This window comes from Panthera onca, chromosome B4 (genome assembly GCF_046562875.1).
Source record: "Panthera onca isolate mPanOnc1 chromosome B4, mPanOnc1 haplotype 2, whole genome shotgun sequence".
NCBI lineage: Eukaryota > Metazoa > Chordata > Mammalia > Carnivora > Felidae > Panthera > Panthera onca.
In genome coordinates, this window is record NC_138345.1 from 49,657,404 (window position 1) to 49,672,092 (window position 14,689).

The 14,689-nt window shown below is 36.7% G+C and overlaps 1 protein-coding gene across 1 annotated transcript in view; it reads right to left on the reverse strand.

Annotated features, from left to right (window-relative positions):
* Positions 1-14,689, reverse strand: part of SLC15A5 (solute carrier family 15 member 5) — an 84,919-nt gene that overhangs the window by 53,455 nt on the left and 16,775 nt on the right. The window contains exons 3-4 of the mRNA XM_060658264.3: positions 11,011-11,180; positions 586-806 (exon numbers count right to left, since the gene is read on the reverse strand). Coding sequence (XP_060514247.2) covers positions 586-806; positions 11,011-11,180 — 391 coding nt within the window. The remainder of the gene's footprint in view (positions 1-585; positions 807-11,010; positions 11,181-14,689) is intronic.

The window sequence follows — 14,689 nt, forward strand, 5'->3', positions numbered from 1 at the left end:
GTTAGTCTTTGACCATTATCACATTGGAATTATTTTTTATCACATATATTTATAAAAGTTGCTTTGGCCTTGCTGTTTTTCCCTTTCATTTCTCCACCGCATAGGGACTGAATCACCAAGGAACTAAGGGTGGGTGGGGAAAGAATCACTTGTTCATTAGCACATGTACTTAAGAGTACAGTGGAGGTGGTACTTCAATCAGTCAAGTTAGCTACATGTGAGTACTGGCTTTTAAAGGTTTAATGAAGGAGGAAGGCAAAACCTTTGGTTAAAAAAAGGTGGGGGAATTGCCCATAGATTTCATTTTTTCATGCATTGCTCTTATGCCTTGTGACCATGCACTCCGAAATATCGTCCACAATTTCTGGAAGACATTTCTCGTTTTACATACTAGGTTCTCAGGTATACCTCTGCCTGACCCCACTTGTCTCTTCAAATTAGAGCCTGTAATGATGAGAAGCATTTATGGGATAACTGCCTGACAAAGTATATGAGAAGAGCTTGTTGGGATGAAAATAGTTACTGGTAAGTTTCACATGCAATCATTTTATTGTTTTGGGGGTAATATTAATTACCCCTCCTTACCTGCATGATGCATATTCTGTAAAGGAGCTGAAAAATGAGGAGAGGGAGACAGGTGAAGAAAAATTTTGTATCTTCCACGTGAAGCTCACTGTAGCAACCACCATTTTTTTTCTTGGCGTGGTCTAACCAGCTGGTCACATCTCTGGCAAGACGGCAATATTGCAGACAGCATGTTTTCAGTGCATTAACAAACACCCCAAAGGTTGTCAGGAGGGAGTAGCCTGCAATGAATTTGAAATGTTATGTATTAGTAAAGGAATTGTTCTTCAATTTTCCAAGATGTCAATCAGAAAGATGACAATTGCAAGGATGAAGGGCAGTAAAGTGAGCGAGAAGGTTTTAGCACTCAAGGGGCTGAATTCAAAGGAACAAGCTTCTGACAAGGGTTCTGGCATCCTGGTGACCAGCCCAAGGTGGTGCTTGACAGCTGATGTAAAAAATGAAAAAAGTAAGATCAATGGGAACATACTAAAAAGGGAAGAAAGGTGACAAAATAAAACACCAAAGTAAGAAATTCCAAAATCTCTTAGAAGTCTAACTCATTAATGAACAAGACAACCAGAACTTTCTTTTACAGCCTTAACACAAAGAACTATTACTATTTTTTTAATATAAACTCTTATATAAATAATCCTCACTTGTCAGGTAGAGGGTGGTTTCTTATTTTGACATGGAAATGAAGCAAAATGTATTCTCTGCTTTGACTTTATCCTTGAATTTCAGATGTAAGTTTAAACTTTGAACCCTTCAAATGACTTTATACATGTTGATAGTGTCACTAAAAGTTCAGATTGGATTAGCTGGCTTTTGACTTTTCCAGTAGTTTCCTCTGGGTTTATATGGCTGTCACTTTGGCATCAGAAGCATTTTATTGCTTCAGATGTTAGCAGTCACTTACTGCTCGTGATTTGCAACCTCATTGTTGCTTTTTTTTTTTTTTTATGATCTTTCAGATTCCACCTTTTCTTTGACTCCATTAGGACTTCCTGATACAAAACAGATAAGAGACTACTCCCCCTCCCCTCTGTTTAGTTAGCAATTCAGTGCGCCATCATAATTGTTACAATTTTTCATAGTACTCCCTTGACCAAATAAACCCTTCCACAAATTACATAGACACCAAACCATGGTTGAGGGATAAATGATATAATAAATGTAAAAATGTTTGAGTTTCTCCCAAGAAGGCCGCTATAAAAACGCAGAGTATAGTTTGATTGTCATTTTGTTTATGTTCAAGTTTCCCACAATAAAATGCTAGATGAAATACATTCTAACCAAATTCATTTAAATGCCACAGAGTATTGGTTTTTATATTTAAATAAAGAATATTTATTAATATTTCTTTTTATGGTTATAGAGTGATTATATTGATTTGATCTCTTTTAAGAGTTGTAATAGACCTATTATGTCAGGCTTTGATTAATTGAGGAAGCTGGGGGCCTGGTAATTGAATATGGAACCTTTAACCTCTAAGTCACTGAATCAAATCCAGCCCAAATTGGTAGTGACCAAGAATGATTACAGCAGTGGCTCTTTGGTGGCCTCTGTGAAGTGTGTTGAGGTCAAGTGGAAGTATGTCGGAATAATTGCATCTCCTATGAGCTCATATCTGTAGTCACTATTGCCAGACACAGATGAAAGCCCAGGGACTGAGAGGGCCAAGGGAACAGAAGCACCTGTGAGTGGTTGTGTCTCTTAGGAAAGAACAGAGACATCTTTTTATTATTGCAGGAAGAACTGCTCTATTATGAGACTTTCCTAGCTATTTCAATTAGTTGAGTTAAGATTTTAGTAAGACGAGAGCTGAGAATGTCTTGATGAACAGCCTGGAGACTGAATTTGAACAGTTCTGGGTGAGGAGGCTTAACTCCCTGACATTCCCTTGTGATCTCGCCTCTGTTGCTCATCAACCTGTTCTCTGCTCACCTTTTACAAAAGAGTGCTGTGCAGATAGTAGGGTTATTACTGGCATTAATCCAACATGTTCTATGCTTTCAAATAGGCTTTATGATGAAATGATAACTATTCACAAGAAGAAAGAGTATTTCCAAAAATATTCTCCCTAATTTTCTATTTTTTAAATTCAGGAAATTACATTAAATACGTTTTGAACTCATTATTCCTTTTTTGTTTAAGTAAGTCACTATTTGTTGCAAAATAAGCTTGCATCTGCTCTTAATGCATGGTAAGTTGATACCTGCAGTATTATTAAACAGTTAAATATCTTTATCATTTCTATTTTTTTTTTCATTTTTAAGAGTTAGAGAGTGCAAGTGAGGGAGAGGCAGAAAGAGAGCAGCCCTGTCTGTGCTGACAGCAGCCCTCCCGATGTGGGGCTTGAACTCATGAACTACAAGATCATGACCTGAGCTGAAGTCGAATGGTCAACCGATTGAGCCACCCAGGTACCCCGCATATTATTTCTAAGGAGAAGTAGTTTAGATTATTGCTTCTTAAACTAGTTGTGTTAAAAAAGGTTTTTAAAAAAAGTCTCAACTATTATGGTCAATACATTTTTAAAATATAATAAAATGGAATACCTAAAGAATAAAACAAAGACATATAAAATATAAATCCTGATATTTTTATTATTACATTCAACAGACATAAAATCTAACTTTCTGTAAATATTCCTACATGTTTTCTCTCAGTGTCTATATTTATTTTGTTGCACTCCAGTAACAAACAGTTCATTGATCAGCACTTCTCCGCGGGCAAGGCTTTGAGTAGCACTGGCTTCAACTGAATACACACTTTGAAAAATGAATTTATTTAAACAAGTAAAATTATATCTGATAGGGTGATATGAAACAACAAAAACAAAATGGTTAAGAACAAGAAATGACTGGGGCGCCCGGGTGGCTCAGTTGGTTAAGCATCCAACTTTGGCTCCGGTCATGATCTCACAGTTTGTGGGTTCGAGCCCCGCGTCGGTCTCTGTGCTGACAGCTCAGAACCTGGAGCCCCCTTCGGATTCTGTGTCTCCCTCTGTCTCTGCCTCTCCCCTGCTCATGCTCTGTCTCTGTCTCAAAAATAAATAAAACATTAAAAAATTAAAAAAAAAAAAGAACAAGAAATGATCGATAATGAATGAGGTCTAGAATTTTAGCTAGGCCAGCAAGGGCACATAATTGATTCCAAACAAATGTGAATGCAATAATTCATTCATTCAACATATTAAGTACCTACTATGTGCCCAGGACTTTCATTCTTGAGAATACAGTGGTGAACAAGACTCACAAATCCCTCAGTTATCTTTCTGGTGGGGGAGACACTAACCAAGCAGAAAAATATCAGGTGAGTTCAATGATGAAACCAAAATGGACTGATAAGACAGACACTCATTATGAGATACAGACACAACCAAAAGAGTGGAAATTTGAACTGAGGATTGAATGACTGGAAGTAGGGAAAAGACATGGAGGAAGCATATGCCAGGCATGTCATAGGGTAGAAATGAGCTGAGAGAGATTCAGGAATGGTACAGGTCGATGAGGCAATAGCTCAGTTAGTAAGAAGATTGGAAGGAAGTGAGGCCCAAGAGTTGGTCAGAGATCAGACTTTACAGGCTAAAGTATGGAGCTTGGAGTTTCCCCGCCTCAGTGTTATGGGAAACCATTAAAAAATTTTATGCAGAGGAGAGATATTATAGGATGTGTACTTGGATAATACATTTTGGAAAACAAGAAGGGAAGCTGAGAGAGGGCGAGAGGTAGTGGTGACTTGGATGTAGTGGTAGCAAAGAAGAGAAGCAGACAGGATAGGTTGTATGTTTGAACAACTGGCAGTATTTTCTGATGTGGGGGGAGTTTGAGCAAAAGAGAAAATTTGAGGATGACTACTTATTTTTCTCCTAAAAAACTGGGTGTGGGTGACTTACACTGAGACAGGGAACACAAGAAAGGGGCTCGGTTGCAGTTGAATGAATCAGGAGTTGAATTTTGGTCAGGTTAAGTTTGAGAGGACCATTAAAAAACCAAGTTAAAATGTTGAGCCTTGTCTTCAAGAAATGTACGAAAATCTCTTATCTTCTAATGACTTATTTTCTATTCATTTTTGAGAGCTCATATCTTTTTGTTTCTGTATTTGATTTTATTATTATCTATTTTTATTTTTTTTAAGTCAGCTTCATGCCCAGAGTGGAGCCCAACACAGGGCTTGAACTCACAACCCTGAGATCAAAACCTGAGCTGAGATCAACAGTCGGATGCTTAACTGACTGAGCCACCCAGGAGCCCCCTTTGTATTTTTATTTTGATGAGGTTTTGAGAGAGAGCAATGAATGCATGGTCAATCTACAATTTGATTAGAAGTCTTATTTCTGAATTTCACAATACATATATATGAATGGAAAAGGGAGAGAAACTGTGTAAGAATGTATTAAATTGAAAAGTAAAAGTTTTCCACCATAAAGAAAGGTCCAATAGAAGTTGGATATGTGAGTTTCAAGGTGAGGTCAATATGAACTTGAGTGTTTTGGGGTATAGTTGCCATTACAAACTGTGGGATTAGCGATCACTTAAGAAAAGAGTGTGGGAAGACATGGGGTCCCTGGAATGCATCCTAGGGCTCCACATCAGTTAGAAGACTATCATGGGAGAAAAGTTAGCCAAGGCAATTGAGAAGGAGTAGATAAGGTACTATACAGGTTTTAAGTCAGAGGGAAAGAAGGCAGGGATGTAGCAAGCATAAATTGATCAGCTGGACTGGGAGGGAGTCACAAGGTAGCTAGAGAAGGCAAGGGAAGGAACTGTACAGTAATCTGTCTGCCCAAGGAGAGCAGCGGTTGTCCCATCAAACCGTGGAGTTATCCCCGAATGTTAGGGATATCCTGTTGAAAACATCTACGTCTAGATATCGCACCATCTTCTTGGATTCATCCATTAGACTTAATAGAAAATTCAAGCCTTCTGTACAAATAATTTTGGGTGTCGTGTAGACTCAGCTTTTTTAAAAAATCCATTGTCATTATAATTTTCAAATTGCTTTTCTGCACCAGGAGCAGAAATGGGAAGTTGAAAAAAAAAAAACTGGAATGAAAATACAATGGAGACTTCAAGCTCTGGTTCAAATGTGCATGGCAAACACACCAGGCGTGCACATTTTAAAATAAAACAGATGAGCTATTTTAAATGTTTTATTGCAAAACTTAAAGATTGTAGCTATTACTATTTAAAAAAAACTTTAGAAAGCAATTTTTCTATTCTTTGTACCTTTAAGTCCTTGGCTCTGATGTTCTGCTCCTCTGACCTTGATCTAATCATGAATATCTATGCTACTTAATTATAATAAAAAAAGCCTACATTGCACTCTGATGGTAGATGCACATTTTTTCTTCTTTGGTCACCTGCCAGTTCTCAAAATTATAGCAGTGGGAAGAAATGCAAATGAAGGCCGTGCTTGACAGCTAAACATAATGGAATGCATGGTCCACATTTGAAAAGTTACCTTAAAATAAAAGGTAGCATATAAAAAATCATTTCTTTAAGGTCACCTATGGCTTTGAATTACAGCTTTGAGGAATTTCCAATTTAGTCATCAGAGAAGAAGAAGCCAAAATAAGGATTATATACTTTTCTAAGAGGGAAGACAGAGTTTTACCACATCATAGTTGGGTGATCTTATAACTCAAAAATAGAAAACAAAACAAAACTAAAAACAACGAGGTATTCACTTTATAGAGTATTGTGTAAAGTAAACTACCCGCGAACATTTTCTATTATACTTTTGGTTGCTGGTAATAAAATTTTTCCTTGTAAATTTCCAAAGAAGGGTTACTTTATCATATGTTAAAATATGTAACATATGGACTACAAATAGATTGGCGGTGAACAGTTGATTATATGTATCTGTTCTTACTTGAAGAATTGCATTTCTTAATTCAAATAAGTATATTCTCAAATAAGAAATCAGGAAGCAAATGGATGGATGGTGTATCGTTATTTAGAAAAATTTGCATCTAAAAATGTTATGTATATATAAAATTTTAAAAATTGTAAAGATATATATTCACAAAAATCCAGAAGTATTTGATAATTACACACTCCAAAAACGGCTAACATTGTCTTTCAATAAAACTCTATACTTTCCATTTTTCTCTTTTTTGCTATCTGGGGCTGACAAAGACTGTCTCTCAGACACCTTTTTTGCACATTGAACCCATTCCACAGACCATCAGGAGGATGTGCACTGCTTAGCTGTGATCCACAGACCATAGGACTCTGACAAACAGGGGCAGGGGCTTCTGTGTATGATATTTTCCATGCTCCCATATGTAGTATAATAAAGTGGGCTCCGGTCTGAGAAAAATAAGGCTTGGGTTCTGGTTCCACTTCAGCTATTTTCCACGAGGTCCTTGGTAAGTCTTTTATTTAATTATGCCTCAGTTTCTGCACTCAGTTTAATGATAACAGACACTGAACATTTACCATATTCCAAGCATTTATCAGACACGGGAATACCCAATTATAATTATAAGTAGATAGTTTCAAAATAATATGGTAGATAGGGGCGCCTGGGTGGCTCAGTCGTTATCCAACTTCGGCTCAGGTAGTGATCTCACGGTCTGTGAGTTTGAGCCCCACATCGGGCTCTGTGTTGACAGCTCAGAGCCTGGAGCCTGCTTCGGATTCTGTGTGTGTGTCTCTCTCTCTGACCCTCCGCCCACTCATGCTCTGTCTCTCTCTCGGTGTCAAAAATAAATAAACATTAGAAAAAATTTAAAAACAAAATAATATGGTAGATAAAATGGTAAAGATTCGAAGAGGTGCTGCTTCATATATTGCAGAGCAAAGCATATGGAGTCTGAGCTATGAAAGGATACATGGTACCCACCCTGCCCACGTCACAGGTATCGGGGAGGGGAGGATGAAGTAACATTGGTGAATGTATTTAATTTTTAAAAATACAACTCACTGCATCATTCTTAGTGATAGCAGCTGTATAGACAACTATACAGTAAAAAAAAAAATGTTAGAAATTAAGGCCACAGTCAGACAAGATAGATAAATAAATTGTCAGACTGACCAAAGGAACAGAATAGAAACTCCAGCAGTGCAAGTGACTGTATACAATGAAGGTGGCATCTCACATTAGTGGGGAAAATGTAGACTTTTAAATAAGTGAGGCTGGATAAGTTGAGAGTTACAAAGAAAAGTGATAAAGTTGAGTTCACTCTTAAAACCTATTTTAATATACTTCGAAATGGGTCAGAGATACAAAGGTAAAAAAAAAAAGAATATGAAAACTGACATAAAACATGAGAGCATTTCTTTATAATCTGAAAGTGAGGAAAACTTTTCCAACATGATTCAAAATATAGAAGCAATTAGGGAGAAGAATGATAAATTTTATTATAAACAAAGAAAAGACAAAACAGACTTAAAAATCTTGTGCATGGAAAATAACACAAGAATGGAAGTTAAGATATTTGATAAATGGGGAATAATATTTATAACTTTTATCATATACAAAGAGTTAACATCTCCACTATAGAAAAATCTTCTAAAAAATCAAAAGTGCACAATCCTATAGGGAAAAAAATGGACTAGATGTATGAATAGATAGTTCACTGAAAGACATACAAATTATTCTAAGCATTGAAAAGACATTGGTTCAACTTTTCTCATAATAAAGGAAATGTCAATTAAGACTTTAGTGAGATACCATTTTCCACACTCAAATTGGTAAAAATTCAAGAGTTTGACATTACTCTGTTGTAGAGACTGTGGGGAAGTGGGCATTCTCATGCATTTTGGTGGAAACACATATGGTACAACCACTATGGAAGGGAATTTGCCAAAATATAGCAAAATTGTATGTAAATTTACTTTTTTGGCTTAACAGTCCTACTTTTAAGTTAAGCTAGGGAAAAAATGCAAAGAGAGGATTGCATCAAGCTATTCAGTAGATTCTACTTAACAGCAAAAGCAAAAAAAAGAAACCAAAAGCAACCCAATGTCCGTCAACATGAGATTGGTAAAATAAACAATGGCTTACTACACCATGGAGTACCAGGCAGCTGTAAAAAGGAATGGGGCATATTTTCAAATACAATTATGACACGATCCCTAGGTCATATTAACTAAGAAATCAGGTGAGAAAAGTGAGTAGTAATACACTACTGCTTATATAAAGAGGGGAAAAATACATACATGGAGACATACACACACATATAAAATTTTAATATTTTCCCTTATTGCAAAAATGGGAGGATAATTCTTTACAAATGTGTAAACAGGGGCACCTGGGTGGCTCGGTTGGTTAAGCGTGAGACTTTGGCTTAGGTCATTATCTCATGGCTCATGGGTTTGAGCCCCATGTTGGGCTCCATGCTGACAGCTCAGAGCCTGGAGCCTGCTTCGGATTCTGTGTCTTCCTCTCTCTCTGCCCCTCCCCTGCTCCTGCTCTGTCTCTGTCTCTGTCTCTGTCTCTCAAAAATAAATACAAAAACATTAAAAAAAAATTTTTAATGTAAACAAACACCTAAGGGAATAGGAAGGTATATAGGAATATAAATAGACCTTGTTTTGTACATGAATTTAAGATACATGAAACTATTTCCATGACTTAAAACAAAATTAAATTTTAAAATTATGTCTAAGTATGAAGAAAAATGGAACAAATACAGTTAATTGTGTATAAAGTTAGTGACATAACCAGATGGAGAGAAACTATAATAAGTAACTTTAAAAATAATAATTTTGGTGTACATTCCTAGGGTTTATAACATAAAGAAAAACACCTGCAAGAGTATTGAAACTGTTCTCAACAACCATACTGGTGGTGGTAGTGTCAGTCTAAGACTACTAAGGGGGCATCTGGGTGGCTCAGTTGGTTGAGCATCTGACTTCAGCTCAGGTCATGATCTCACCATTTGTCAGTCTGAACCCTGTGTCAGGCTCTGCGCTGACAGCTTGGAGCCTGGAGCCTGCTTTGGATTCTCCCTTTCCCTCTCTCTGTCCTTCCCCTTCTCTCTCTCTCTCTCCCTCTCTCTCTCTCTGTCTCTCTCTGTCTCTCTCTGTCTCTCTCTCAGAATAAATAAATAAACTTAAAAATAAAAACAACAGATCACCTATGGAAGATATTGAAGCTCAACTCATTAATTTGAAAGTCTAAAAATAGAGGAAAAAATTGAACATTTGCTTTCTTTTTCTTATATAAACTGTACTTATGTATAATTAGTTAATGAGGAGACATTTCTCTTTATAGAATTATTTCAGCTAATAAAGGAGGAAACAGAATATCACCACCTTGCAACCTACAGTGGAGTATGGACTTGAGCAGAAATTTTCAGTGGGGACTGTTACTGCAAAAGCAGAGATAATCAGACATCACGCCTCTTGGCCAAAGTATATAACACCATCTATGAAGGAATTTTGCCCCCACTCCCAAATCTTAATGTGATCAAGCATCTAGGTCTTTCAGAGAATTTACAGGACATAAGAAGGAGAAATGTCTGACACATGTGGATGTAATGAGAGAAATCGAGAATATGAGAAATGCTCCATGGAATGTTTAAATTTCTCTAATAAATTGAAAAGAGACAGAAATGAAAGAGGAAGAGACAAATGAAAGGGGAATATAGTAGATTTAAGGAACGTATTTGCCATTTGGAATGTACACACCTTATTTGGATTTGATTTGAACAAAGCAAAAAATAAACAAATTTTTAAAATGGAAGCAGAGGGGTTCCTGGGGGCTCAGTTGGTTAATCGTCCAACTTCGGCTCAGCTCATGATCTCAAAGTTATCAAGTTCAAGTCCTGCATAGGCTCTGTGATGACAGCTCAGAGCCTGGAGTCTGATTCTGTCTCTGTCTCTGTCTCTGTCTCTCTCTCTCTCTCTTTCCCTGCTCTTCCCCTGATGTCTTCTGATTCTCTATCAAAAATAAAAACATTTTAAAAAATGAAAAGTAAATAAAAATTAAAAAATGATGACAGAGATTTTTAACAGTGACCAGATATTCAATGGTGTTAAATTCTCACTGTGTGTCTTTCATTGTGTGTGTGTATGTAATAATGACATCGTGAATATTTTTTAAAGTATGTAATTTACACACATATGCACAAATGAAATGCTATAATGTTTCATTATTGCTTCAAAATTACCAAGAGGGATGGGGAAAAGAGTGAGTGGAGTTGATAATAATTGAAGCTGAGAGCGCGATAGAGTGGTTACATGATTTTTTTCTACTTTTGTTTATGTTTAAAAATAACCCATTAGTAAACCTTTTTTAACAAGGGAAAAGTAAAAGAAATTAGAGACTGTTGATATTCTTGGAGACTTTGTTGCTCTCAAGTGTAGTAATTGGTAGAATCTACAAATTCTGTGAGTTGAAAGAGAAGTTACCGGGGATCAAAGAGGAAGAAATGTGTCGAGAAAACTATGAAAACCAAAAAATTAATGTAGAATGTGGTTTACTTACATTTTTCTGGCTGATGAATCAGGTTACAGTGCATCATATGAAGAGTTATCATAGCCATAAGTGTAGACATAGAAGGAATGAGTAAAACCAGGGCCCAGGCCCCTGAGTGCTGAATGTAAGATATTCCCAGAAAGACAATCGTTGCTTTCAGGTTCATGATCCAACAAAACCTGGGGTGCACAGATGGAATTGAAAATACCATTCAGTTACCTCAGACAACAATCACAAATTTTAATGCTTTTATATACATTTCTTTTTAATTTAATTTTTTATTTTTTTAAAATTTACTTCCAAATTAGCTAGCATACAGTGTAACAATGATTTCAGGAGTAGATTCCTTAGTGCCCCTTACCCATTTAGCCCATCCACCCTCCCACAACCCCTTCTGTAACCCTCAGTTTGTTCTCCATATTTATGAGTCTCTTCTGTTTTGTCCCCCTCCCTGTTTTTATATTATTTTTATTTCCCTTCCCTTATGTTCATCTGTTTTGTCTCTTAAAGTCCTCGTATGAGTGAAGTCATATGATTTTTGTCTTTCTTTGACTGACTAATTTCACTTAGCAAAAAACCCTCCAGATCCATCAACGTAGTTGCTAATGGCAAGACTTCATTCTTTTTGATTGCCGAGTAACACTCCATTGTATATATATACCACATCTTCTTTGTCCATTCATCCATCGATGGACATTTGGGCTCTTCCCATACTTTGACTATTGTTGATAGTGCTGCTATATACATGGGGGTGCATGTGTCCCTTTGAAACAGCACACCTGTATCCTGTGGATAAATGCCTAGTAGTGCAATTGCTGGGTCGTAAGGTAGTTCTATTTTTAGTTTTTGAGGAAACTCCATATTGTTTTCCAGAGTGGCTGCACCAGCTTGCATTGCCACCAACAATGCAAAAGAGATGCTCTTTCTCCGCATCCTCGCCAACATCTGTTGTTGCTTGAGTTGTTAATGTTAGCCATTCTGACAGGTGTAAGGTGGTATCTCATTGTGGTTTTGATCTGTATTTCCCTGATGATGAGGGATGTTGAGCATTTTTTCATGTGTCAGTTGGCCATCTGGATGTCTTCTTTGGAGAAGTGTCTATTCATGTCTTTCACCCATTTCTTCACTGGATTATTTGTTTTTTGGGTTCTGAGTTTGAGAAGTTCTTGATAGATTTTGGATACTAACCCTTTATCTGATATGTCATGGGCAAATATCATTTGCCCATTCCTTTGGTTGCCTTTTAGTTTTGCTGATTGTTTCTTTTGCTGCGCAGAAGCTTTTATTTTAATGAGGTCCCAGTAGTTCATTTTTGCTTTTGTTTTCCTTGCCTCTGGAAACATGTTGAGTAAGAAGTTGCTGAGGCCAAGATCAAAGAGGTTTTTGCCTGCTTTCTCCTCGAGGATTTTGATGGCTATGTCAGAGATCAGTTGGCCATATGTTTGTGGGTCCATTTGTGTGTTCTCTATTCTGTTCCATTAATCTGAGTGTCTGTTTTTGTGGCAGTACCATACTGTCTTGATGATTACAGCTTTGTAGTATAGCTTGAAGTCTGGGATTGTGATGCCTCCTGCTTTGGTTTTCTTTTTCAAGATTGCTTTGGCTATTTGGGGTCTTTTCTGGTTTCATACAGATTTTAGGATTATTTGTTCTAGCCCTGTGAAGAATGCTGGTGTTAGTTTGATAGGGATTACATTGAATATGTAGATTGCTTTGGGTAATATCGACATTTTAATAATATTTGTTCTTCCTAACCAGGAGCATGGAATCTTTTTTCATTTTTGTGTGTGTGTGTCTTCTTCAATTTCTTTCATAAGCTTTCTATAGTTTTCAGTATATAGATTTTTCACCTCTTTGGTTCGATTTATTCCTAGGTATTTTATGTTTTTTTGTGCAACTGTAAATGGGATCAATTGCTTGATTTCTCTTTCTGTCGCTTCATTGTTGGTGTATAGGAATGCAACGGATTTCTGTGTGTTGATTTTATATCCTACAACTTTGCTGAATTCATGAATCAATTCTAGCAGTTTTTTGGTGGAATCTTTTGGGTTTTCCATATAAACTATCATGTCATCTGTGAAGAGTGAAAGCTTGACCTCCTCCTGGCCGATTTGGATGCCTTTTATTTCTTTGTGTTGTCTGATTGCAGAGGCTAAGACTTCCAATAGTATGTTGAATAACAGTGGTGAGAGTGGACATCCCTGTCTTGTTCCTGTCCATAGGGGGAAAGGTCTCAGTTTTTTCCCATTGAGGATGATATTAGCGTTGAGTCATTCATATATGGCTTTTATGATCTTGAGGTATGCTCCTTCTATCCCTACTTCTTGAGGGTTTTTTCAAGAAAGGATGCGGTATTTTGTCAAATGTTTTCTCTGCATCTATTGAGAGGATCATATGGTTCCTGTCCTTTCTTTTATTGATGTGATTAATCACGTTAATTGTTTTGTGGATATTGAACCAGCCCTGCATCCCAGGTATAAATCCCACTTGATCGTGGTGAATAATTTTCTTTCTCCAACAATACATTTATTGTTGGAGCCGGTTGGCTAATATCTTGTTAAGGATTTTTGCATCCATGTTCATCAGAGAAATTGGTCTATAGTTTTCCTTTTTAGTGGGGTCTCTGTCTGGTTTTGGAATCAAGGTAATGCTGGCTTCATAGAAAGAGTTTGGAAGTTTTCCTTCCGTTTCTATTTTTTGGAGTAGCTTCAAGAGAATAAGTGTTAACTCTTCCTTAAATGTTTGGTAGAATTCCCCTGGAAAGTCATCTGGCCCTGGACTCTTGTTTTTTGGCAGATTTTTGATTACTAATTCGATTTCCTTACTGGTTACAGGTCTGTTCAAATTTTCTATTTCTTCCTGTTTCAGTGTTGGTAGTGTATATGTCTCTAGGAACTTGTCCATTTCTTCCAGATTGCCCATTTCATTGGTATATAATTGCTCATAATATTCTGTTGTTATTGTTTTTATTTCTGCTGTGTTGTTTGTGATCTCTCCTCTTTCATTCTTGAATTTATTTATTTGGGTCCTTTCCTTTTTCTTTTTGGTCATACTGTCTAGTGCTTTATCAATTTTGTTAATTCTTTCAAAGAACAAACTTCCGGTTTCATTGATCTGTTCTACTGTTTTTTTTTTTTTTTTTGGTTTTGATAGCATTAATTTCTGCTCTAATCTTTATTATTTCCTGTCTTCTGCTGGTTTGGGGTTTAATTTGCTGTTCTTTTTACGTCAGCTCCTTAAGGCATAAGGTTAGGTTGTGTATCTGAGATCTTTCTTCCTTCTTTAGGAAGGCCTGGATTGCTATATACTTTCCTTTTATGACTGCCTTTGCTGCGTCCCAGAGGTTTTGGGTTGTGGTGTTATCATTTTCATTGGCTTCCATATACTTTTTAACTTCCTCTTTAACTGCTTGTTTAGTCCATTCATTCTTTAGTAGGATGTTCTTCAGTCTGCAAGTATTTGTTACCTTTCTAAATTTTTTCTTGTGGTTGATTTCGAGTTTCATAGCATTGTGGTCTGAAAATATGCACGGTATGATCTCGATCTTTTTGTACTTACTTAGGGCTCATTTGTGTCCCAGTATATGGTCTATTCTGGAGAATGTTCCATGTGCACTGGAGAAGAATGTATATTCTGCTGCTTTAGGATGAAATGTTCTGAATATATCTGTTAAGTCCATCTGGTCCAG